General features: G+C 38.6%; 1 protein-coding gene across 1 annotated transcript in view; it reads right to left on the bottom strand.

The window, feature by feature from the left end:
* Positions 1 to 26,410, bottom strand: part of grin2ca (glutamate receptor, ionotropic, N-methyl D-aspartate 2Ca) — a 172,683-nt gene that overhangs the window by 37,096 nt on the left and 109,177 nt on the right. The window contains exon 6 of the mRNA XM_020925833.2: positions 13,800 to 13,968. Coding sequence (XP_020781492.2) covers positions 13,800 to 13,968 — 169 coding nt within the window. The remainder of the gene's footprint in view (positions 1 to 13,799; positions 13,969 to 26,410) is intronic.

Below are 26,410 nucleotides of genomic sequence, written 5' to 3'. Positions count from 1 at the left end.
GTTTAGCAGTAGTAGCAGTAGTAGTAGTAGTAGTAGTATTAGTAGTAGTAGTAGTAGTAGTAGTAGTAGTAGTAGTAGTAGTAGTAGTAGTAGTAGTAGTAGTAGTAGTAGTAGTAGTAGTAGCAGCAGTAGTAGTAGTAGTAGTAGTAGTAGTAGTAGTAGTAGTAGTAGTAGTAGTAGTAGTAGTAGTAGTAGTAGTAGTAGTAGTAGTAGTAGTAGTAGCAGTAGTAGTAGCAGTAGTAGTAGTAGTAGTAGTAATAGTAGCAGTAGTAGTAGCAGTAGTAGTAGCAGTAGTAGTAGTAGTAGTAGTAGTAATAGTAGCAGTAGTAGTAGTAGTAGCAGTAGCAGTAGTAGCAGTAGTAGTAGTAGTATAGTAGCAAAGTAGCAGTAGTAGTAGCAGTAGCAGTAGTATAATTAGTATATAGTAGCAGTAACAGAAGCAGTAGTAGTAGTAGCTGCAGTAACAGAAGTAGTAGTAGTAGCTAGTAGTAGTAGTAGTAGTAGTAGTAGCAGTAACAGTAGTAGTAGTAGTAGTAGTAGCAATAGTAGTAAGCAAATTGCAACATAAAGATAGTAGTAGTAGTGCAGTAGTACAGTAAGTATAGTAGTACAGTAGCTAGCAGAAGTAGTAGTAGTAGTAGCTGCAGTAACAGAAGTAGTAGTAGTAGTAGCTGCAGTAACAGAAGTAGTAGTAGTAGTAGCTGCAGTAACAGAAGTAGTAGTAGTAGCTGCAGTAACAGAAGTAGTAGTAGTAGTAGTAGTAGCTGCAGTAACAGAAGTAGTAGTAGTAGTAGTTGCAGTAACAGAAGTAGTAGTAGTAGTAGGTGCAGTAACAGAAGTAGTAGTAGTAGTAGGTGCAGTAGTAAAATCCCTCAGTCATCCAGGTAGAAACCATGGCAAAAGGAGAAATTCATTTTGTAAACTGGACAAAAGTTTATCTTTATCTTTAATACGTTTCGCAGCTCATCCAAGCTGCTTCTTCAGGTTTGGTGAAGAACTGTAGGAGCAGCCATTGATAAATTGAATTTCTTCTTTTGCCATACTCCAGTAGAAGTACAAACAGTGGTCCAAGTAATAACTGAAGTCAGAGTACAAAACTACTACTCAAGGAAGAGTGAAAAGTGAATATAACTGGAAAGACAAAACATTAAAGGGCCTGCGTTATGCTATTTTTCTGATCTATGTTATAATGTTGTTTCCTCATCACAAACAGATCTGGAGTTGCATTTTGTTTCGTTCACGCATGTTTAACACACAAACCCTCTGTTCCACCTTATGATGTCATGTGGTAACTGTTCAGTCAATCAAATCAGTAAACTCTCTACTAGAATCATCTGGAAGATTTCAGTCCTGGAATTGCCAATCTCTACTGAACAAAAGGTCAAACGTAGCTGTCAACTTGACATCACAAAATGGAACAGAGCATTTTGAGTTTTGGAGATGTAGACAGACTCAGACATATGTAAATGAAACAAAACACAACTCCAGGTATTAAACCAAAGATCTCGTCTTCTTATGTACTCTAACTTTTAGGGTTCTTTTTAAAGACAATACAGTAAAGTGTATTTCCTTTGTTGACATGTTTCAGCTGCTGTCATCTTCAGAACTGTCACCGATGTTGGTTGTATTACAGTTTGTTTACTTCAACTCCAGATCAGAGAGGCAGCGTGAGCAAAGCTATGAAGTTTTGTAATGTAATGGTAGAAATAGTATAAGATCAGAGGTGGGTGTAGTACTCTAATAAGTTTTTTTTAAGAAATTGTACTTTTCTTGTAGCATACTTTTACTCCTACAAGATTAATATTTTTTCTAGTGTCCATGCTTTGAGAATACAAGATTTTCTGCATTATTTAAAGGTCCTGTATTACACAAAATTTTGTCTTGAGAACTTTAAACCATGTTACAATGCTCTTACCTCATCAAAAACATAGCTGGAGATGTAATTTCTTGGGCTCTTTTTAAAGACAATACAGTAAAGTGTATTTACCTCGCTGACATGTTTCGACTGCTGCATCTTCAGAACTGTCCCCAGTGTTGGTGGACGTGTTGACGTGTCGTGTATCAGCTGTTGTTACTTCAGACTGATGGACCTGGCAGGTCGCTCAGACTGACCACGCCTCCCGTCGCCCGGTGTTCTCTGGAGGAGGATGTCCCAAGTGTGTGTAAACGAAGCAACGCTCTGTCATCACGGTTAATTCTGTCCGTACCTCGTTTCCTGATTTCACTCTCTTTCCTGATCCAGCGCTTGAACTTGTTGTTTTCTGATCCAATGACCCGAGCCCTGTCCCAATCCATAATGTGGTTATTCATTTTCTGATATGGCAGATTTTCCTCCTCCAGAGAACACCGGGCGACGGGAGGCGTGGTCAGTCTGAGCAACCTGCCAGGTCCATCAGCCTGACCACGCCCACAGTGTAAGAGAATTTAAGTCATTTATCTTCCACGTACATCTCGGTTTAACACTCAAAGATCACACTATGTTCACTTTTGAAATCATACTATGTTGAATTTTCAAGTCCCCACGGGCCCAAATTATTGATGGTAAATAAACTTCTCCTGCTGAAGACATCCAGTTTTATTAAATTTTTTATTTAGATGAATTGTCAACAAAGCTTAGAAGATCTAAAACAGGTTGTGTGGCTGGAAATCTGGAAATCTTGTTGGAATCATTTAATGTATGCAGATGATTTGGTTGTTTTCAGTCCGAGCACCGCTGGTCTGCAGCAGCTACTTAACATCTGTTCAGCTTATGGTGTGGAGCATGACCTGAAGTATAATGCAACCAAGAGTCTGGTCATGATCTGTAGGACTAAAGAAGATAAGCACATGAGATTTCCTGACTTTTGCCTGTCAAATGTTGTGTTGTCTGTTACAACAAAAACTAAATATCTCAGGCAGATCATCAGTGCGACATGACAGATGATGATGAAGATGATGATGTGTACAGACAGTGTAGGCCTGTGCTCTATGCTCAGGCAAATACTCTTATGCATAAGTTTGGTTCTTGTACAAATGATGTAAAGCTGTTATTGTTTAAATCATATTGTTCACCGTTGTACACAGCTCACTTGCAAAGACTGCAGGTGGCCTACAATGACACTTTACAGGTGCTTTTGAGGAGGCCACGATGGACGAGTGCGACTGAAATGTTTGTTGCTGCTCGAGTGAACACTTTGCAAGCTGCACTAAGAATTGTAATGAACAGTTTTATCTGCAGACTGAACAAATCAGACAATGAAATAATAATGTCACTCACAAATCTGAGATTCAGTGCAGTAAGATATCAGTCCAGTATATGAAAACAAAGGTGTGTATGTCTTTTAAAAACATGAATGTTTATTGTTTTGTATAGTCACTGTCCTTGTCTGGTTTTAAAATGGACCATGAGTCCTGGATGATGATGATGATGATGATGATTTATTGAACAAGCTGAAAACTTCTACAGCAGTTTTGGTGCATCCTTTACTATATAAAAGCAAGTGTGGTGAGACTATGAAGGCCAGTAGGCACCGGTTAGACAACAATATGACACAATTTAGATAGTGGTACGCTAATGGTATGTCAGAAGAAGATCATGGTGTAAATAAAGCTTTTGTGAGTCAATGTCAAACTGAGATGTACCTAGACGATAAATTACTTAAATTCTCTTACGTAGAAAGTAACAACAGCTGATATACGACACATCACCACCAACACCGGGGACAGTTCTGAAGATGCAGCAGCAACAGCCGTAACATATCAACAAGATAAACACACTTTACTGTATTGTCTTTAAAATGAACCGAAGAAGTTACAACTCCAGCTATGTTTTTGATGAGGTAACAGTATTGTAACATGGTTTAAAGTTCCCAAGAGTAAATTTTGTGTAAAACAGGAGCTTTAAATGATGTAGAAAATCTTGAATTCTCAAAGGATGGACACTGGAAAAAAAAATATGAATCAAGTAGGATTAAAAATATGCTAGAAAAAAATGAATCGGAGTACTATACCCACATCTGATCCTTTACTATTTCTGCCATTACATTACAAAACCCTTTTCTGATCTGGAGTTGAAGTAAACACATTGTAATTCTTATAGTATCTCCCTGGTGTTTTCTTTGAGCCTTATTTCTCCTGATGCTCCTCGCGGCTCACTCTGCTCTCAGCTTAAAATCACCTGTTGTAAAGGCTCAGAAAAACACAACACAACCTTACTGCTTTGCCTTCCCCGGATTTGAACCTGCAACCTGTCACCGATACAGACATGAGCCGTGAGTTTGCTAATTCATCCGGACACATCCTCCTTTAGTCTGCGTTTCTTACTTTCTCTTTAAGCACGTTGGAGCACCTGTCTGGCGCCCTCTCTGTTGCCTGGTGTTACATAAGCCACTGACGCCAGGTACGGCCGAAATACACACCGCAAAAAAAAGACACGTTCAGGTTGAGTTGAGCTTAAACGACTTGGACTTTTTGACTTTTATTTAGTTGTTAAGTCAAGATCAGAGCATTAAGGTGATTTGGATCAATATATTTTTCTTGTAGCAATAAATTCTGACTTTTCTGACCTGTATTTTACTATCCATAATTTGTTACCTTAATGGGGTTTTTGTGTAGGCTTTATTGAACAAAATAGTGGAGAGAAACTGTTCAACATTTTGGAGCCAGTTTGTTAAAGGTGCACTGTGTAACTATGTATTTTCTGATGAGGGGTCTGCCACCTGCTTGTCTCTACAGATTTTTTATTTCTTCTTTATTTATTTGTAAAGGGACAGCGCATATTAATGAACATAAAAAATGCACATCATCAGTTTCTCGGCAGGTTCATGTGAAATCATTTACAGGACAGAGAAAAGTACAGCAACAATCACACAAAAGTACATAAAACCAGCACACACACAGTGTTACTTTTAAAATGTATTCCCCTACAGATTACAGATTACATACCTCAAAATGTAGTTTGTAACGTAATCCAGTTATTTAAAGTGGGTAACGTAATCTGAATACTTTGGATTATTTGATTTGCTGTAGAGTAGCAAAGACTAGGATGGTTTAGTCCTGGTTTAGACCTGGTTTTAGACCTGGTTTAGTCCTTGTTTAGTTCTGGTTTAGACCTGGTTTAGTTCTAGTTTAGACCTGATTTTAGACCTGTTTTGGTTTAGATCTAGTTTAGAATTAGTTTAGACCTGGTCTTAGTCCTGGTTTAGTCCTGGTTTAGCTCTAGTTTAGATCTAGTTTAGAATTAGTTTAGACCTGGTCTTAGTCCTGGTCTTAGTCCTGGTTTAGTCCTGGTTTAGTCCTGGTTTAGCTCTAGTTTAGATCTAGTTTAGACCTGTTTTTTGTCCTGGTTTTAGTCCTGGTTTAGACCTGGTTTAGCTCTAGTTTAGGTCTAGTTAAGTTTCCGGCCATGAGTGGAATTACCGAATAAAATTAAATAAATCAATAAAAAGGGGGATATAGCCCAAAATGTGAAAACAGGAAAACAGGAAAATACCACCATGTAATCCATTTACTTCAACAAAGTAACAGTAACTGTTACTGAAACAGTAACTGTAACTGAATACAGTTACTCATAATTTGTACTCTGATTACATAACTCCAGTACATGTAATCTGTTACTCCCCAACACTGCTCACTATACATACAACACATTCTCTGTACAATACAAACTAATTTCAAACTGTTCATTTGAAGTTCAAAGTCAAGAGTTTAAGAGTTAAACCAAGAGTTAAACCAACAACCCCTCAATAGAAAAAGAAATTGTAAATTGGTTAAACATGGTGACATATTTGGCCCATTGAACAATCAGTGTTTTAAAGCTTTAGAAAATGCTGCCAGTGTTGAAAGTTCTCGTATATGAGCAGGCGCTATATTCCATGGTTGAGCTGCTCCGTAAGCAAAATAAAGCTGTCCAAAAGCACTTTTCCTAAACGCCACAGAGCAGTGAGGCACTCTACAGCCTGCTCTTGTTCTGTGATTTGAATTTCTTTTCCTTCTGAGGAGGTGGAGCAAGATTATTAAAAACTTTATATACCAAAATTAAATCAACATATTTGATACTGTTGTCCCAATTTAGAAATTTGTATTTGTCAAGTATTCTGCAATGATAATTTGTGAGATTTTTGTCTAATTCCTTAAGTGCTTTTTGTAATAGATAGTTTCAGCTAATTTAAGAGTACTTTTGCTTGTCAGAGTCCAACTACTACAATTTAGATATGGCAAAATCATTGAATTTAAATACATACATTTAATTGGCATGCCTGGAGTGTTCCACATTGCCACATTTAACTTTACCATTACTCGTCTAATACCATTGTTGGTATCTTTAATTTCCTTACCATTGTTGGTATCCTTTCGTATGATTGTAATAATAGTTAGGTTACCATAGGGGTGGGCGATATCTTGATATTTAAAATATATCGAGATATTTCTTAAACATGAAATTAATTCTGACATATTGTATATTTCGAAATAATGCTTATATTTAATTGAAAACTGATTTAGTTGCTTCAGTTGTTTGTCTTCTCCGTGCTCGCCCCCGCTCTCCTTGATTTTGTGACCCCTCCTCTTGCGTGTCGTCTCATTCTACACGGCAGTCAACTAAAGCCAACCAAAGCTTCTAGCATCACGAACCTTTTCCACCATTTACAGACTCACCATCAGCAGCACATCCCCTGTCACAGAGAGAACACACATATTCCACTGATTCGTGTCCTTTAGTCCAACAGAAGCTGAACCGCATCAGCAACACAAGGAGCGAGCTGTTTTTTCAGCACTTATAGTTTATGCAAATTAACCATGTAGTTTTAAGTTTCGTTTGTGTAAAACGTAAATAAATGTGCACAAAACTGCATTAAACACATAATGTCAAACAGGCTGATGTAGTTCAATAGTGGTTATGGTTTATAAGTTGTAAAGTTTAGTAATATAAAGTTTATTTATGCAGAAGATTTTAATTAATAATCTTTTGCAGTGTAGAACTTGTACAGTAGTGTTTGGAAACGTTGGGTTTGATCTGGAGTGGACTGTGAGATACCTCAGAGCTTCTTACCACTGCTGAGGAACGTGGATTTATTATAATAAGGAACCTCTGGAGCTTCCTCTGCTAAAGGAGCTCATGGCTCTGGTTATCGTACGGTTAACAAAGCACAGAGTTAATGCAAAGATGAGTTTGAGTTGAGTTGGTGGAATTTGGCATATTTGTTTTTGCAGTTGTTTTGGGGGGTATTTTTCCTGTACAGATATTGAGATATATATTGTATATTGAAATATAGCAAAATATATAGATATATATTTTTTGTTCCACATCACCCAGCCCTAGGTTACCAGTTACTCATTGTCCGCACTAGTAAAGTTCATATGGTCTAATGTAAACTGTCTGAAGAATGCAAAAGAAAATTCATTATGTTAAATTAGAAGAGAGGATGGGATTAAATGTATATTTTAGTGTGGAAGAAGAAAAATAAAGTTTTTCTTTCCCACTCCTTTTTGAGGAAATTTTTTGTTGTTGTTTTGTGTCTGTTTTGATTGCACTTCTGTCAGTCTGGATAATACTCTGTTCAGTGGTAAAAGAATGTAAAGTGCTTATTTGCCCAAAATAAACACACGAATGAAAATGAGAACTTGTACATGTACGTGTATCTCAAATGTATTCAGTACACAGAGGCATGTAACTATAATTAATTATCATCAAGGTTTTTGTTTCATAATGTTCCCCTCGGTCACGCTAAGTAGACTTGTGTAGCCACAGCTGCCCTGGGACTGACTGATGTGAACATGGCTGCCAATCTGAACCAAAAGTCTCACCAACACTATAGGCTTATTTACCTGTTGCCCAGTTCCAGTGGTGCAAGGTAACAAAGTACAATAGTACATGTTTACATATCTGTACTTTACTTAAGCACAATTTACAGTGGATAGTTTGTTTTTTTTTTTTTTACTTTTACTTCACTACATTTAAGAGCAGGTATCTGAACCACATTTTAGGCCTGAACTGAAAAGTAAAATGTACTTTTTCTATGATGTGGGGTGGGTTTAAGTTGCGCCTTTGACCAAACACAAACATAAACTACATAAAATTCATAACTGACAAAAGACCAGTCCAATTCTTTATCAATATCACTACATTTACCCCTTAAACACTTCTCAAAATCAGAGTCAAATACTTTTACTTTTTACTAGGGATGTAACAATAACCAAAAGATCATGATATTGTATCGTCAAAGGTCTTACAATAATATCGTGGCTGTCACAATATATCAAATTACAAGTTCCTTTGCTTAAATGCATGGTTTTATAGTAGCAATAGTTAATAAATATAAGTTACTACATTTCCCATGATTCATTTCAGTGCAGACAAGATGAAGAAATATGTTTTTTACTTGAATTCTTGGGATTATGATAGGAATTATTCGCACCAAAGTTTTAGGGTCAAGGTATTTTAAAAGCAGTAAGTATCCTATCTACAATTCTATTAGCTTCTCCAAAATATTGCAATATTTATCATACTGTGTAATATCATGACAATATTGTACCTTGAGATTTGGGTATTGTTACATCTCTACTTTCTACTCTTAAAGCAGATTTTTAAATACCTTTACTTCAACATCGTTCAGTTCATCCTCAATTTCAAACACGTACACTCACTTGGCGCTATGCATGTAAAGTGTCTTGCAAAAGGACACAACCCCAGCCCCGTCCAGGAACGCTCACATAGACATTTCTAGTGTTTGGAACCTGTCACTGCAGTCCCACCGTCTCTAATGGCATTTGTATCAGCGCAGGACGCCATTTGTGAGACACCGGTTCTGCCCGTTGCTCTTTGGGGTCAGGATCCTCTGCAGTGGTGCTCTAGATGCTGCTCATTAGCCCCCCCTTCAGACCGCGCTGGCTCATTGAACACATGGGGCTCCAGGTTTACAGACAAATGAGAGCGTCCACGCCTAATGTCACATCCCCCAGCCCCGAGCAGAGGAGCTGTGATCATTTACAGTGACGCGGCGACCGCCTCTGATTGGTCCGCAGATACTCCCAGGCCCCGCCCACTCCCGGACACTCTGACCTTCATGTTAAATGCATGAGATGGTTATGTGTGAGGTTTTCAATGTGTATTTTCCAGGTTGGTACGTAACATCTAATTTCCAATCAACACGTAGATCACAAGTGTCAAAAAAAAAATCTCACTGGTAAAATGCCAAATTAAAGGTGCACTGTGTAACTTTAAGATGAAGGTACACCATCTTCTTGTCTCCGTGGAGATGGTATTGCAATAAACATATCTATCTTCATGATAACAAGCAGGTGACACCAAGTTACAAGTCAAACGTGTGGAGAGAGATTTTTTAAAGATATTTTTGAGTAAAGCAAGTGACAGAGCCTCCTCCAGAAAAGTTGCACCTTTAAAACAGGTGACTAAAAATTAAAAAACAAAACCAAAAAAAATCGTAAGGGTAAATTTTTATATGGATAAAGTAATACCTTCACTCATGGGTGAAGTGTTTTGCCCAAGAGCAAAACAAACCTAATATGCATTAGTCATACCTGGTATTAAACCTCCAATCTTGTGGTTATAAGACGACTGCTGTACCACCTAAACCACTGTTGTGAATAAAATTTTAGCCCTGTATCTCAACAGTTGCAGCAGATGCATTTTCAGAATGAGTTTTTCAACAATTTACAATAAAGCAAGCCAATAAAACATGCCGAGCGCTGGCCAGTGTTTTAAAGAGCTCCTCCTGTGCTGGGGCTGTCAAAAAAAATTAAAACCAGATACTAATCGATACGAAAACTAGAAGTGAAACTAGGTACTCATTTGAGCAGATATCAATAATAAAACATTCACAATGACAGGACAGAAATTTACCAAAAAATGTTATAATAAAATAAAGTAAAATATCTTTACTTTAATTCCTTCTTAAGTAAAAGTAACGATCTAAAAATCTACTTGAGTAAAGGTAAAAAAGTACTTCATTTAAAATGTAATTTGAGTTAAAGTTACTTAGTTACTTTCAATTATTTGATGTAAAAAAAAAAAAAAAAAAAAAAAAAAAAAAAGGATGAGTCATAAATCTAATCCAGCGTTCGTTTTAATCAACTTTTTAGTGATACAGTACAAACTATTTTCAGTCCAAACTTTGTTGGTAAAGCTCAGTTGTCTTTAAAATGTACACTTACTATTTTAACACTTGCATTTTTATGTTATTCCCTATTTTGGGTTTGAACACAACACACTCTTGAGAATTATTCAATACACCTTCTTGAATATCATCCATGACGATCTGCGGCTCGGCGCCAGCACCATCCAGGTTGCTCCAAGACAGACGAACGGTTCTATAGTGAAAATGACACACATGCAAGCCCGCGCAATTTCCTTTCTGTTCCACCAGACTGTTTTTGTTTTGTTTTTTCGCATTTGTTTTTTATTTTTCTCTATCAATCTGATTTTACTCAGTAACAAGGATGGGTTCCAATGCAATGAAGTAAAATACTTACACACACAATACAAAATGTACTTGAGTAAAAGTAAAATTACCTATCTCCAAAAATGACTTTAAAAATTACAAATTACTCATAAAAACTACTCAGTTACAGTAACGTGAGTAAATATAATTTCCTCCCTTGTTCCTGAGTAGCTTTAGAATGATGTTGAGTTGTATTAGAACAAGTATAAGAGCACATAGACGAGTGTACACCCACGGACCAACATGGAACCTACCTTGACCACAGAGGGATTACACATATAAGACCACACAGGAATAGATGAGAACGTATTACAATTAAATGTTGAAGATCACATTCTATTGTCTTAATAAAGTGTGTTTTTACTATCATCGTGGTATCAGAATCAGAATTGAGAAACAAGTCTATTCCTTAGTATCAAAATTGCGTTTGAAATGTTTGTATACTGGTATGATAAGACTGCTCTGTACCATCAGAGCCACTGCTGCAAATAAATCATTAGCCCAATATCTCAACCACAGACAATTTTGAGAAAGAGTTTTGATTATCATATAAAACGTATAATAAAACAAGCCCATAAAACATGTCGAGAGCCGCTCAGTGTTTACAAGAGCTCAGTCTTCAGATACTAATCGAAAATCAGATACTAAATGATGCTAAAACTAGTTTAGAAACTTGATACTCATTTGATATTTGATTGTCTGAATAGAGTGTTGTTGTTTTTTTTTTATAATCATCGTGGTATCGGAATCGGTATCAAGTTTCGAGTCTATTCCTTAGTATCGAAATCAGGTTTGAAATTAAAGTTATAAGACAGCACAGTGAGAATGAGTCTTGATTATCAGATAAAACGTACAATAAAACAAGCTGATAAAACATGTTGAGCACTGCCCAGAGCTTTAAAGAGCTCTGATTTGTAGGATTGACAAAAGAATCAAAAATCAGATATTAATTGAGACTAAAACTAGTATCGAAACCAGATACGATACGGTATCAATACAAAAAGTTGCATTCAAATTTATTCAGAATCGGTATTGCATATCAAGTCTTTTCCTTAGAGAGATGTAATGATATCCAAATCTCTCGGTACGATATTATCATGTGTCTCATAGTACGATATTTATTGCAATATTTTGAAGAGGCTAATATAATTGTAAATTGGACACTTTTTTGCTTTTAAAATACCTTGACAAGATTTTGGTGTGAATTATTTCCATCAAAATCCCAAGAATTCAAGTAACAAACATATTTCTTCAAGTTGTTTGTACTGAAATGAATCATGGGATATGTAGTTTTTGATGTTTATAAGCTGTTGCATCTATAAAACCATGCATTTAAGCAAAGGAACTTGTAATTCGATCAACCCACGATATTATTGTGAGACTTTTGACAATATAATATCAAGATATTTCGGTTTTTGTTACATCCGTATTCCTTACTGCCGAAATCGAGTTTGAAATTTTATTATCATGAGAACACTACAGTAGTTATAAAACCAAACCCACTGTTACGAACAATATTTTAGCCCAATATTTCAACAGTTGCAGCAGATAAATTTTCACAGAGAGCTTAAAGTTTTGATTATCAGATAAATTGTACGATTAAACGAGCCTATAAAGCATGTAGGGAGCTGCCCAGTGTTTGAAATAGCTCCATCTGCGGCGCTGTGATGGGACCCGGGTCAGATCAGGGCCAAAGGAGAGGCCGGTCCTGCTGCGTCTCTGTGAATTATTCAGCAGTAAATACATTTGTACTGTCGGAATCGTGACAGGTTTACATATTTGGAGATGAGATCGGTCCAGCACATACTACGCACGGTTTCGATGCTTTAAATACTGCTCTGTGGAGGTTTACAGCCGTGAATCTTTGGCCTGGAGTTAAGCGGTGCCAAAGGTTCACAAATTAACGGAGCATTTTCTATCAGGACGTCTGCCATTGGAACAGGGACGAGTTTTATGAAAGAGGATGTGCTCTGATTCAGCATGGAAGTTATCAAGTCCCACTGTTCACTGTGGTAGTAGTAGAAGTAGAAGTAGAAATAGAAGGAGTAGGAGTAGTAGGAGAAGGAGTATTAGTAGTAGTAGGAGGAGGAGGAGTAGAAGGAGTAGGGGCAGTAGTAGGAGAAGTAGTAGTAGGAGAAGTAGTAGGAGAAGCAGTGGTAGGAGTAGTAGTAGGAGGAGGAGTAGGAGCAGTTAGTACTAGTAGCAGCAGTAGTAGTAGTAGTAGTAGCAGCAGCAATAGTACTAATAATAGCAGTAGTAGTAGCACTAGTAGAAGCAGCAGTAGTACTAATAGTAGCAGTAGCAGCAGCAGCAGCAGCAGCAGCAGCAGTAGTAGTAGTAGTAGTAAGAGGAGGAGCAGCAGTAGTACTAGTAGGAGTAGTAGTAGGAGTAGTAGTAGCAGCAGTAGTAGTAGTATTAGCAGCAGTACTACTAGTAGCAGCAGTAGTATTAGTAGGAGTAGTAGTAGGAGTAGTAGTAGCAGCAGTAGTAGTAGTATTAGCAGCAGTACTACTAGTAGCAGCAGTAGTATTAGTAGTAGTTGTAGCAGCAGCAGCAGCAGCAGTAATGGTAGTTGTAGTAGTAATAGCAGTAGTACTAGTATCAGCAGTAGTAGTAGTAGTAGTAGTAGTAGTAGTAGTAGTAGTAGTAGTAGTAGTAGTAGTAGTAATAGTAGTAGTATAGTAGTAATAGCAGCAGCAACAGTACTACTAGTAGCACTAGTAGTAGCAGCAGTAGTAGCAGCAGTAGTAGTAGCAGCAGTAGTAGTAGCAGCAGGAGTAGCAGTAGTAGCAGTAGTAGCAGCAGTAGTTGCAGTAGTAGCAGTAGTAGTAGCAGTAGTAGTAGCAGCAGTAGTAGCAGTAGTAGTAGCAGTAGCAGTAGCAGTAGTAGCAGTAGTAGTAGTAGTAGCAGTAGTAGTAGTAGTAGTAGTAGTAGTAGTAGTAGCAGTAGTAGTAGTAGTAGTAGTAGTAGCAGTAGCAGTAGCAGTAGTAGTAGTAGCAGCAGTAGTAGTAGTAGTAGCAGTAGTAGCAGTAGTAGTAGTAGTAGCAGTAGTAGTAGTAGCAGTAGTAGTAGTAGTAGTAGCAGTAGTAGTAGTAGCAGTAGTAGTAGTAGTAGCAGTAGTAGTAGTAGTAGTAGTAGCAATAGTGGTAAAAAGTGCAAATTATAACATAAAGATCCATGGGTGTGGTAGATTATAATTATATATCAGACTCAAGCACTATGACTTCTTTAAAGCTCTCTGGCAAGCATTTTAGTAGTAGCTGCAGTAACAGAAGTAGTAGAAGTAGTAGTAGCAGTAGTAGTCGCTGCAGTAGTAGTAGTAGTAGTAGTAGTAGTACTAGCAGTAGGTGCAGTAGTACTGACCTCTCCGATCATGCCGTTCCAGATGCCCCGCACCAGTTTTCCGTGCTTGCCGTTGGTCACCAGGTACAGGTCGTAGGAGAACTTGATGTTTCGTGAGAGTTTCTTGAGGATGTCGATGCAGAATCCTTTACAGCACAGTTTGGTGTACGGCTCCGTGTGGCCCACAATCCTGGAAACACAAAATATAACTATCACTTTACTCATCAACTTCACATATTTAACCACAGAGTAAAACACTTAAAGGTACACAGCGTAACTTTTCTCACGGCTTCTTGTCTCCATGGAGATGTAGTGGTATTAAAGCAGACCTGTTATGCAAAATGGACTTTTCATTTCATTTGAACCATGTTATAGCTGTTTCTCCTTCTCATTTACATTCTCAAAGTTGTATTTGGAGTGATGTGTGCATGTTTGAGTCGTCTTTTCCATTGGAGGTGCAGACTCTTTGTTGTGACAACGTTTACAGAGATGTCAGTTCACCTCCGTAAAAGTCAAACACAAATCTACACAAATCTATGTCAAGTGTTTGTGCTCTGTTTGTGCTGCAAAAAGCTTTGTTTGTGCTGCTTTATTTTTGGAGATATTAATGATTATTTTATAGGTCAAATTAGGATCCGCCAGCTCCCAGGAAACTTCAAAATGCTCTAAAACGACCCAAAATAGAGTCAGTCGTTTGGGTTTCGTTTGTGCTGTAAAACGTTTCGTTTGTGTGATTATGGTTCTTAAGATATTAGCAGTTTTATTTTCGGCCGATGACGTCTAGCCAGGCCTGAGACTCCTAGTTTCTCCACTCAATTTCATTTCTCTCCAGTGACAAGGTCAGGAATCAGAATATACTACACGGTTTGCAAAAACCCTGGAAGTGCGAGTTCGGGCACCAACCAATCAGCGAAGAGTCAGACATTCTGTGTTGGCAACGATTCCCGAGATCAAAGATTTAAAGCTGGAACAAAGAGAAAGTTTGGTGAATTTCATCAAGGGGAAAGACATTATTGTTCTTCTTCCTACGGGATTTGGGAAAAGCTTAATATACCAGTGAATGAATTCTAATGCTGTGAGGTCAGATGGTTTCTACGAAGTGAAACCGTCTGATGAATCAGGCTAGATGAAGTCATCCAGCGGCTCAAAATGTAAAATAGTCTCAAAACTGGCGGAAAATGATATGAAATGTTTGTATTTTGTTTGTTGTTTTGTGCTGTGAAAGTTTTCATTTCTAAAATTATTAATTATTATTTTTGATGATATGACGTCATTTCCGCTCATATAACAGCTGTGGAAAAATCTGTATCATCTTTAGTAACTTGCTTTTGACTGATATTTTATATAATAATACTGACTTTTCCACAGCTTGAGATCTTATGGAGTTCTGCTAAAGCCGCTGCCGTCAGATGAGCGGAAATGATGTCATATAATTTCCTCAAAAATAATAATAAATGTTTTTAGGAATATGATCGCACAAATGAAAATTGTCCCAGTACAAAACAGCACAAACAAAATACAAATAACATTTCATATTTTCATAATTTTCTGCCTGTTTTGAGGCAATTTAACATTTTGACGGTTTGGATGTCGTCATCCAGCGCACTTATTTCTTTGAAGTCGTTTTAGATGAACATTGTGATTTAAAAAGTCCAAATTATAACATAAAGATCCGTGGGTGTCGTAGATATAATTACAAAGCAGGCTCAAGCTTCTTTAAAGTTATCTATCAAGCATTTTTATTCCTCAGTGTCATATTTTTCTGCTTTTAAAAACTGAATAAAAGTATTTCCTTTGACTAATACAAACCAAACAAAAATAAAAAAATATATATAAGAGAAATTGAGACCAGATCAAAGCTTCCATTAACAGATCTTAATATATTCCTTTTCCATCACAGAGGCCCAAACCAATTACAAGTCGAACATCCAGGGAACCAGTCAAGGGGTTTGAAGTGTAAGTAAATGTGCTAGAAGGTGCATTAGAGAAATCAGCATCTGAACTGTGCTTTTGGACAACTGCATACACACGATTTCAAAAACCAAAACACACACTTAGCTCCACTTTAATCAGGAATAATTGGTTCTCGCCAGTCCTGGTTTAGTTCAGGTTTAGTTCTGGTCAAGTACAGGTCTACCACTGGTCTAATTCAGGACAAATAAACAGATTAAGTTTTTGTCTAGTTCTGATCTACTTCTTGTCTAGCTCTGGTCTGGTCCTGGTCTGGTCCTGGTTTAGCTCTGATCTAGTCCTGGTCTAGCTCTGGTCTAGCTTTGGTCTATCTCTGGTCTAGTCCTGGTTTAGATTTGGGCTAGTCCTGGTCTAGTTCTGATCTAATTCTGGTCCTGGTCTATTCCTGGTCTAGCTCTGGTCTGGTCCTGGTCTAGTCCTGGTCTAGCTCTGGTCTGGTTCAGGTCTAGTCTTGGTCTAGCTCTGTTCTAGTCTCAGTCTAGTTCTGGTGTATTTCTGGTCTAGTCCTGGTCTAGCTTTGGTCTAGTTCTGGTCTAGTTCTGGTCTATTGCTGAGCAAATTTGGGTCTAATTCTGGTCTAGTTCTGGTCTGGTCTTGGTGTTATTCTTGTCTAGCTCTGGTCTAGTTCTGGTTTAGTCCTGGTCTAGTTCTGGTCTAGTCCTGGTCTATCTCTGGTCTAGCTCTGATCTAATTCTGATCTAGTTCTGGTCTAGTTCTGATCTAATTCTGGTCCTGGTCTAGTCCTGGTCTAGCTCTGGTCTAGTTCTGGTTTAGTCCTGGTCTAGTTCTGGTCTGGTCCTGTTCTATCTCTGATCTTGCCCTGGTCTAGCTCTGGTCTAGTTCTGATCTAATTCTGGTCCTGGTCTAGTCCTGGTCTAGTTCTGGTCTAGTTCTGGTTTAGTCCTGGTCTAGTTCTAGTTTGGTCCTGGTTTAGCTCTGGTCTAAATCTGGTCTAGTCCTGGTCTAGTTCTGGTCTATCTCTGGTCTATCTCTGGTCTAGTCCAGGTCTACCTTTGGTCTAGTTCTGGTCTAGTTCTGATCTAATTCTGATCTAATTGTGGCCTAGGTCTGGTCTAGTTCTGGTCTACTCTTGGTTTAGGACTGCTTTAGTTCTGGTCTAATTCTGGTCTAGTTCTGGTCTAGTTCTGGTCTACTCTTGGTTTAGGACTGCTTTAGTTCTGGTCTAGTGGTCTAGTTCTGGTCTAGTTCTGGTCTAGCTCTGGTCAAGTTCCAGTCTACAGTAGTTCTGGTCTAATTCAGGTTCAGTTCTGGTCTTGTTTCCATCAAGTTCTGATCTAGTCCTGGTTTAGTTCTACATTAAGTTCCTGGTTTAGATGCAATTTATCTTGATTAAATAAGAAATTATTTCACTTCAAGATAAAAACTAAGAAAATTGGCTGTTGAAACTACTTCTTGCCTAAACACCAGAGTACACCAAGAGGGAACTGGACAAAATGAACAAAAGATGAACAAAAGACTGTATAATGTTTGAAAATGGCTCTTGTAATTTTGAAATCAGTTCAATCCAAACTGCACAAAAAACAACTGGTTTAATACAACATTGGTTTTCTATTGTCTAAACTAATTATTACAAATGCAGCCATTATTTTCCCATCAAACCCGGTCAATTCTGAAGGCGCTAAATCAGATATGGATTGTACATTAGATTATAATGGTTAAGCCCGACATGTACTGCAGATGTGTTATTGACTAATACTCATCTACTAAACCATAAATAACCAAACGAGTCAATACAGTGTAGGTGGTGTCTGTTCATAACAGGGACCGTCCTCTTTACAACTGTCAGTCCGGGTTTTCCATAACAACAATCTGCTCCGTAAAAGGTTTAATCTCCCTTTGCAAATCAAATCTCTCAAAGCTTTTGTCATTTTATTGGGTTTGGGCTCAAAATGGAGGTCAAAATAAGTCTGATGTCTACTGTCTGCTTCAAATTTGGTAGTCAAAAGTATTAAACATCACATACTAATTGATACAAAAACTTGTATCGAAATTGGATACTCATTTGAGCAGGTGCTGATACTAAAAAAGTCACATTCACAGGACAGAAATGAAGCTTTCCTGAATAGTTTTAGAATGATGTTGAGCTGTATCAGGACAAGTATAGGAGCACATAGACTAGTGTACACCTATGGACCACTATGGAACCTACCTGAACCACTGAGGGATTACACAGACATGGGAACAGAAAAGAAAGTACGGTATTGTTCGGACTATAAATCACACTTTTTTTCATGGTTTGGGTGGTCCTGCGACTTCCACTCATATATTAAAATGTTCACACTCACAGCCATGAGAGGCTGTAGTCTTGTGTGTGAGTATTTGCTACTACTACTACCACTGTCACTTGGCTCTACTGTGCATGTCTCCTGCAGAAAGAGCCTCTGTCCTGTCTGTATCATGTCAGTCCATCGCACCATTACTTCTGCCCCCAAAAAGAAAATCATATTTTGCAGATTACAAGTTGCAAGTAGCAAAATCTGCAGCTGAAAACAGTAATCAAGCAGCAGAAAAAAAGTTTGGAGTGAGTGAGAAACTTGTGACACAGGGAGGATGCACCATGCAACTTTCCTGGAAGTCACTGGATGGATGGACAAAGCCTGAACTTCAGTGACACAGAAACCATCCTGTTGCTATTCAGAAAGTCTGGAATAATTCTAACTGGAACTGATGCTGAGTCTGACGACAGCTACACAGAAGAGGAAGTGGCACTCTGTTTACCTCCGGAGGTCGCCAAGTTGCTCAGAACTGACACCGAGGATGAAGAATTGAATGGAGTGAGATTTGGAGTGAGATAAACTTGTTCTGTTGTTGATGCTATAGTTATCTGAAGAACTGCTCATCTGTGACGTTAACAGTCTGTTGTTCTCTGTTCTATTGTTATTAGTAGAACTTGACTTTCAAGATGAAATGTGTGTTCCTGGTCTCTGATTTTATAAAATAAATTTCCCCCAAAAAGCGTGACTTATAGTCCGGTGCTACTTATAGTCTGAAAAATACGGTACTATGATTTAATGCTGAAAATGTAATGCAATGCAGATTTAATGCATTCTATTGTCTCAAGAAAGAGTGTTTTTATTATAAGTGGGGTATCGCGAATCACTATTCACTATCAAGTTTATTCGTTAGTTTCAAAATTGAGTTTGAAATTTTTGTATCGTGACCACTTGAGCATCTAATTATAAAATTTTAGTATAAGAGAATCAGGAATTGCTTGTTAGTTAGTCATTACCACGACTGCAAAACTCTGCACTGGCCTCTGAAAGTTTTGCAAAGTGCTTATAAACTCGTCACAGTGAATAATTAGGATGCTTGGAATGCATAAGGTAAATGAGGAATCACTTTGGACCACTGCAAAATGTTTAAAGTGAACTACATTCATGGTCCAGGTGTTTGGTTTTCAGTAAAAACGTTGAGTGCGACTAACTGAAAAACTGTTGGCTAATGCTATTTATCTTGTGACTGTAATTTTATGTGTGAGAGACTTAGAGTTTAACAGCACAAATCAGCTCATCTGTGAATGTTCCAATTCCATCCGTTTTCTATGGTCTATGTGCTAAAATACAGCTCTCTTATTTGAGTAAGAGCACTTCAAACAGACCAGGGAATAGCTGTGACCTCTTGTACACTGCAAAAACTGCAGGGTTAAAATTTCAAGGTAAATTATTTCAGAGTTGTTTTTAACACAAAAATGTCATTTTAAGTATTTGAAAAGTTAACTGAAGGTTTAAATTGGGATTATTTGCAAGAGTTGATATGGCAGAAGTTAATTCAACTTCACTTGGTGTTAATTGAACTTCCACTAGTGTTAATTCAACTTCATTTAGTGTTAATTTAACTTCACTTGGTGTTAATTGAACTTCCACTAGTGTTAATTCAACTTCCCCTAGTGTTAATTCAACTCCACTTAGTGTTAATTCATCTTCTCCTAGTATTCATTCAACTTCCATTAGAGTTAATTTGGCACCTCCCATCCACCACCTCAAACTCCCACGAGAGAAGACCAGTTTGAACCAGTTTTGTACATAATTATAATAACTCAAATAAAGTGTAAAAATAAACCACCTCTGTGTGTTGTTTAGCTAAATCAGGATAACCCTACAAAGTGTTATCTGTTAACTCTCAAAACATTAATATAACTCTTGATCTTGAGGTTAAACGGGATATTTGGTCCAGTGTTACTTAATTAAAATTTCCAAAAATCTTAAATTAACTCTAGAACAGATTGGAAATTGTTAAAACTGATTCTGTGAGAGTCAATTTTAACACTTCACTTTTTGCTGTGGAAAAACAGTAGCTGAGATTTTATATTTGAATACTTATTTTCTATTTTATTTTGACTTGTACATTTACATTTATATAATAATGCCTTATTTGACCCTCTTGCTCTTTTTTGCTACTTTCTATTTAGAATTTATTGCCATTTTTCTCTCTCTCTCTCTCTCTCTCTTTTTATTATGTTGCGATGTGTGAGCTGCTGTGCCCAAATAATTTCCCTTGTGGATCAATACAGTTTGTCTAAGTCTAAGTGTAAGGAATGTGAATGATATCCACCGCAAAGTATCAGTTGTTGTGGCCTTGTCCCGTTCACATACAGAGGTTGTCTTGGCTCCGGTGAGTGCCTCTGAAGCTGCTCTCCTCAGACTGACCTAGACGAGAGGCCCTTGTCCACCATAATAAGGACAAACTGCGGGTGAATACTAAAAATGAGACCGTCAAACCAGAGACGAGCAGCAGACAGAAAAGACACACAAGCATAAAGCACACAGGGCACAGAGAGGCTGAATGTGAACGGGCCCAATTAGCAAATCAAAAAGGGTCAATTAGACATTATACGCAGAGATTAAACATTCACTCAGCAGTTTTATCGAAGCTTTTGAGGATTTTTGAGCTCGGTTTTTAACGTCGTATCACAGGGTTTTAATCAACTTCGAAGTGCAGCTTGGGCAGTTTAAAGGGCAGACGTTAGGGGCTATTGGACTGAGTGAAATGGCGATGCATTCAAGTTGTCCTCGGAGGTCAGGTTTTCAGAGTTTTGACTTGTACACACCGTGTTCTCAGAACTTCTACTTGGAAACTCTGAGAATATTTCAGAGTCCGAGTTAGAAGTTAGAACTTTGTGACGCCCTGCAAAAAGTTTATTTTGGTCAATTTCTGGTCTAGTTCTAGTTCTAATCTAGTCCTGGTCTAGTTCTTGTCTAGCTCTGATCTAATTCTGGTTTTGTTCTGGTCTTGCTCTGGTCTAGCTCTGGTCTAGTTTTTATCTAGTCCTAGTCTAGCTCTGATCAAGCTCTGATCTAATGCCGGTCTAGATCTGGTCTTGCTCTGGTCTAGTTCTGGTCTAGTTCTGGTCTAGCGCTGGTCTAGCTCTGGTCTAGTTCTGGTCTTGTGCCGGTCTTGTTGTGGTCTAGTTGTGGTCTACTTCTGGTTTACTTCTGGTCTAGTTGTGGTCTAACTCTGGTCTAATTCTGGTTAAGTTCTGGTCTTGTTCTGGTCTAGCTCTGGTCTAGTTCTGGTCTAATTCTCGTTTTGTTCTGGTCTAGTCCTTTTCCAGCTCTGGTCTAGTTCTAGTCTAATTCTAGTTTAGTTCTAGTCTTGATCTGGTCTAGATCTACTCTAGTTCTGGTCTTGTTCTGGTCTAGCTCTGGTCTAGCTCTGGTCTAGTCCTGGGCTAGTCCAGGTCTAGCTCTGGCCTAATTCTGGTTTAGTTCTGGTCTTGACCTGCTCTAGTTCTGGTCTCATTCTGGTCTTGTTCTGTCTAGCTCTGGTCTAGCTTGGATTGTATGAAATGGTGGTGCGTTCAAGTTGTCCTTGATGGTTGGATGTTCAGAATTCCAACTTGAATGACAACAACTGGAACATACCGTGATTTCAGAATTTCTACTCAGAAACACATCCAAGTTAGATGCTCCAACTTGTTGACGCCCTGCATTTAGATAAACTTTAAGAAAAACATGCCTGAAGAGGTTTTCTATGCATATTTTAGTATTTTCGCTGTACAATCTTATCCAAAGCTCGTCGAGAGGCTGAGGTGAGCTCGGGCATGTGTTCTGGATGCCTCCTGGACATTCCGGGCATGTCCCACTAGAAGGAGGCCCTGAGGGAAGACAGAGGACACACCGGAGGAGCTATGTCTCGCAGCTGGCTTGGAAACGCCTTGAGGTCTCCCCGGAGGAGCTGGAGGAATTATCCGCGGTGAAGGAAGTCTGAGGATGCTTTCACACTGACATTAGTTGGTGCGCACTAAACATTCCATTCAAACCAAAAGCTCTTAGTTCGGTTAATTTTTGTTGGCGTGAAAGCATCTATCGCACTTGGATCCACACTAAATCAAGCAAAGAACTTCAAAAAAAGAGGTGGTCTTGTTCCGCTGGACTCTGAACAAAATGCCAAACTCTGCATCATGGGAGAGGATACTAATTATTTCATTTCCTGTGTTTTTAGGTTCTTTTTTTCAGACCAAGAGATTGTTTTTATACTTGACCATTTCAACTGCTCACTAGCGGTCTTCCTCAGAGTGGTCACATGACCTGTTTAAATCAGTTGACTGTACACATCACAGCAACATCACGTGACCACACTGAGGAAGACCGCTAGTGAGCAGTCGAAACTGTCAGGTATGAAAACAAACTCTTGGTCTGAAAAAAAGAACCTAGGCTACGTTCAGACTGCAGGGCTTAACGCTCAATTCCGATTTTTTTGTGAAATCCGATATTTTTGCGAGGTTGTTTCCAATTAAATGCGACTTGTATGTGAACTCCACTGTGAACATTAAATGGCCCAAAAGTGTCCCGCATGTGCACTGGAGGACACAATGACGTCAACCGCAGCGAGCGTGCTCTGTGTTTACAGAAGTTGTATAAACATGGACGCAGCATTGAGCACCTGGAGATTTTAAAGTTCCTCTCGTACCGGAGCCAGAACATGAACAACTTACTTGTTTTAAGGAGGAGATTGAGAAGGAGAAGGACGAGGTTTTTGGCCGTGGTGTTTTGTGGGGCTGCGGCTGCGACGTCTGTTGAAAGGAACGTGTGGTTGCGGTAGCCAAGAGTGGTGAGTGGTGATGTGCTTTGCTTCAGTGACATGGAGTTCATTAACAATTTTCACCTACTTCAGAGCAGAATAGTGACGTTTGTGTCTTGTTGATAACGTGTAGGTGGGATGAATGTGCTTTGGCCGTTCACACTGAAGTCACATGTCAAAAGATCAGATATGTATCGGTTTTAGGAGCACATATCCAAGTGGCCTGGGTCGCATTTGAAAAAATCGGATCTGTGTGGTTCAGACTGTCATTAAAAGATCAGACACGGGTCACATAGATTTGGGTCACTTCAGGCTGCAGTCTGAACGTAGCCATAGTAACATGAATTATCGGAAGACCAAGTGAACATCATTGGACTATATTTAATTTCCTATTTGTGGTGAGTGAAGAAGACATGAGGTGTCATGAGGTGAACCTCGAACCATGGCCAAAGTGGTCCAAGTACGTCTACATGAAGTCTGTATGCAACGTAATAACAACTTTATTTCTTGGTGCGGACCAAATAATCAAACTAGCGATGTTAAAGCGAGCCTCGAAGTCCCTGCTTACATTGCTGCCCCCTGACCCAGCTGCAGATAAAGCGGAAGAAAATGGAAGGCCAGTCAAAAAGAACAGCAATTTTCCATAAATATACAAAATAATCATCTTCAGGAGTATCATTAGCGAACTGCACGACAATTGTGTTTTGATAGCGCTCTGAAAGGAGAGTGAGCGAAGGGTACTCAGAGCATCAAAATCCAACCGTCATTTTCATTTTCATGTCATTTTCAAAGCCAACGTGACAATCTAAATATGTTCTGTGTCAACTGTTAGTACCCCAAAGAAGTGTAATACTCCCTCTTTAACAATATCCAGTGGCATCTGCAGCAGCGACGCCTCCACGGGTTGTTACTCCGTCTAAAACCTGTAGTTAAGACCTGCTCTGAAATGCATGGGGTTTCTGTATTAGTTCAGCGGTTCATATTTCAGTCTTCCGTCTAATGTTAATGATTCCGGAGTCATTTTTCCTATCTGTTCCGCCCCTGTGCATGCTGGGAAAATGACAGGCCGGCGGAGGAGCAGAGGTGCCGGGGAAAAATGGAGATTAATCGTGTTTACAACATTCTAAACTCCTCCACAGAAGCCCGTCGAAACAGAGCGGAGATGAATGAGAAGACTATATGGAAATCTCAAGTTTGCCAAAGCACTTCAGACCAGTCCATTATTGTCGAATTTAAAAGTAAAATATGTGTTTTGGCTATTCTTATTGACTTATTTCGATCACCACGTTACTTTTTATTGTTTTTGAAAATGCTGTATTCGCCAAACTCAACGCTGAATTACAAAATTGACTTAGTTTCAATTTCGCTTTTAACACAATGAGTTCCCCTGTTCCTTTCCTCTCCGTGCTAAGTCACTCCCTCTTCAGACCGCTATCACGACACAATCGGACACATAACGATAATGAAGCTACAGCACATCGCGTCAGGTTTGTGAAGTTGTAGTGTAATTTAGTGTACGTTTTGTGTCACGTTTTTGTTTATTTATAGAAAACTGAGGTTTGGGAGGGTTTTGTGGGCTGAGCATTGGACAGACTCGTACAGTTAATCATACGGAGGGTTCGAATAGGGATCAGGAGAGATCGCTAGATTACTCAAACATGCATGAATGACAAAAAAATATAAAGAAATAAACACTTCAGGGATGTTTTTGAAGAGGGAACATTGTTATAATATTGCACAAAGCTAAAAAATAAATAAATAAATAAAATAAAAATAAAAATTAATTTTGCATAATAACTCCTCCTTAATAAAATAATGTGAAACATTCAAACCAAAAAAATAAAATCTCCATGGAAACAATGGACCTTTCACCAGAAAGTTATTGTGCCTTTGAAAACTTCATGATAGTAAATCTACAAAGCTGAATCTTTAATAAAATACTGTGAACCATGCAGTGCTGTAGTGTTTCCATGGAGACAATTCTTCACCAGAAAAGTTACATAGTGAATCTTTAAAAACTGCATGGTAGAAAGCTCCATAAATTCAATGTGTATATAATACACCCCCTCTTTAATAAAATACTGTGAACAATGCAATTCTATAGTGTTTCCATGCAGACAATATTTCACCAGAAAAGTTACATAGTGAATCTTTAAAACTGCATGGTAGAAAGATTCAAAAATTAGTTCTTCTCTTTAATAAAATACTATGAAACATTGAATGCAAAGAAAAAGTGTTTCCATGAAGGCAACCAGGTGAACCTTTCACCTGCCTCCTCTTTAATAAAATACTGTGAACCATGCAATGCAATAGTGTTTCCATGGAGACAACCGAGTGACGAACCTTTCACCAGAAAAGTTACACAGTGCACCTTTAAAAACTGCAATGTAGAAAGCTCCAAAATGTGGATTCTTACACAATGCCTCCTCTTTAATAAAATACTGTGACCCATGCAATGGTATAGTGTTTCCATGGAGACAAAACTTGACCAGAAAAGTTACACAGTGCACCTTTAAAAACTGCATGGTAGAATGCTCCAAAAGTCGATTCTTATATAATACCCCCTCTTTAATAAAATACTGTGAAGCATATAATGCAATGCAATAGTGTGTCCATGGTGACAATCAAGTGATGGACCTTTCACCAGAAAAGTTACATAGTGCACCTTTAAAAACTGCCTGGTAGAAAGCTCCAAAATACAGATTCTTACATAAGGCCTCCTCTTTCATAAGATACTGTGAACCATGCAATGCAAGAGTGTTTCCATGGAGACAATCCTTCACCAGAAAAGTTACATAGTGAATCCTTAAAAACTGCTTGGTAGAAAGATTCAAAAGGTCAATTCTTATATAATACCACCTCTTTAATAAAATACTGTGAAACATTCAAGGCAATGCAATAGTGTTTCCATGGCGACAACCAAGTGGCAGACCTTTTACCAGAAAAGTCACATAGTGCAGCTTTAAAACTGAAAGGTAGAAAGCTCCAAAAAGTCGATTCTTGCATAATACCTTCTCTTTAATAAAATACTGTGAACCATTTAATGCAATGCAATACTGTTTCCATGGAGACAATCCTTCAGCAGAAAGGTTACGCAGTGGCCCTTTAAAAAGTGCCATGTAAGAGCACTTCATTATTACCATCGCGCAGCCAACTCCAACTAGAACATCAGATGTAGCCAGCTGGACACTGGTTTGGTCTAGACATAAAATAAGATATAAAACCACAGCACTCACTCAAACAGAGCACTGGACTCCTGCCACAGCTTTATCGAGTGGCCCGCTCCAAAATGTTTAAAGTGTAAATTTACTCCAAAGAATTCACAAGAACTGCTCTCAAACGCAATTAAATCAACTCCGCTCTGATCCCCCTGCGCTTGGCTAATATATGAAGACATTATCAGCAGCGGTCAATAGCCGAGCTCACCAGGCCACTGCTCCCCCATAAATCTGTGCCGGCGTGCCCAGAGAGAGGCTCCGCAGAGGGGGTAAAGCGCTCTGAAGTGCCCCCTGTGGATTTGGAAGAACCAGGATGAAGTCGGAGCAAAATGGACCCTGACAAGTCTCCGGTTTATCTGCAAATGGTGCATCAGAGAAAGGCACTCAGCTCCACGCGGGTCA

Source organism: Boleophthalmus pectinirostris, unplaced genomic scaffold, assembly GCF_026225935.1.
Source record: "Boleophthalmus pectinirostris isolate CB_2022bp ecotype Guang Dong unplaced genomic scaffold, ASM2622593v1 HiC_scaffold_17, whole genome shotgun sequence".
Lineage (NCBI taxonomy): Eukaryota > Metazoa > Chordata > Actinopteri > Gobiiformes > Gobiidae > Boleophthalmus > Boleophthalmus pectinirostris.
The sequence above is the reverse complement of the archived record's forward strand: the minus strand, read 5'-3'. Positions and strand labels throughout refer to the sequence as shown.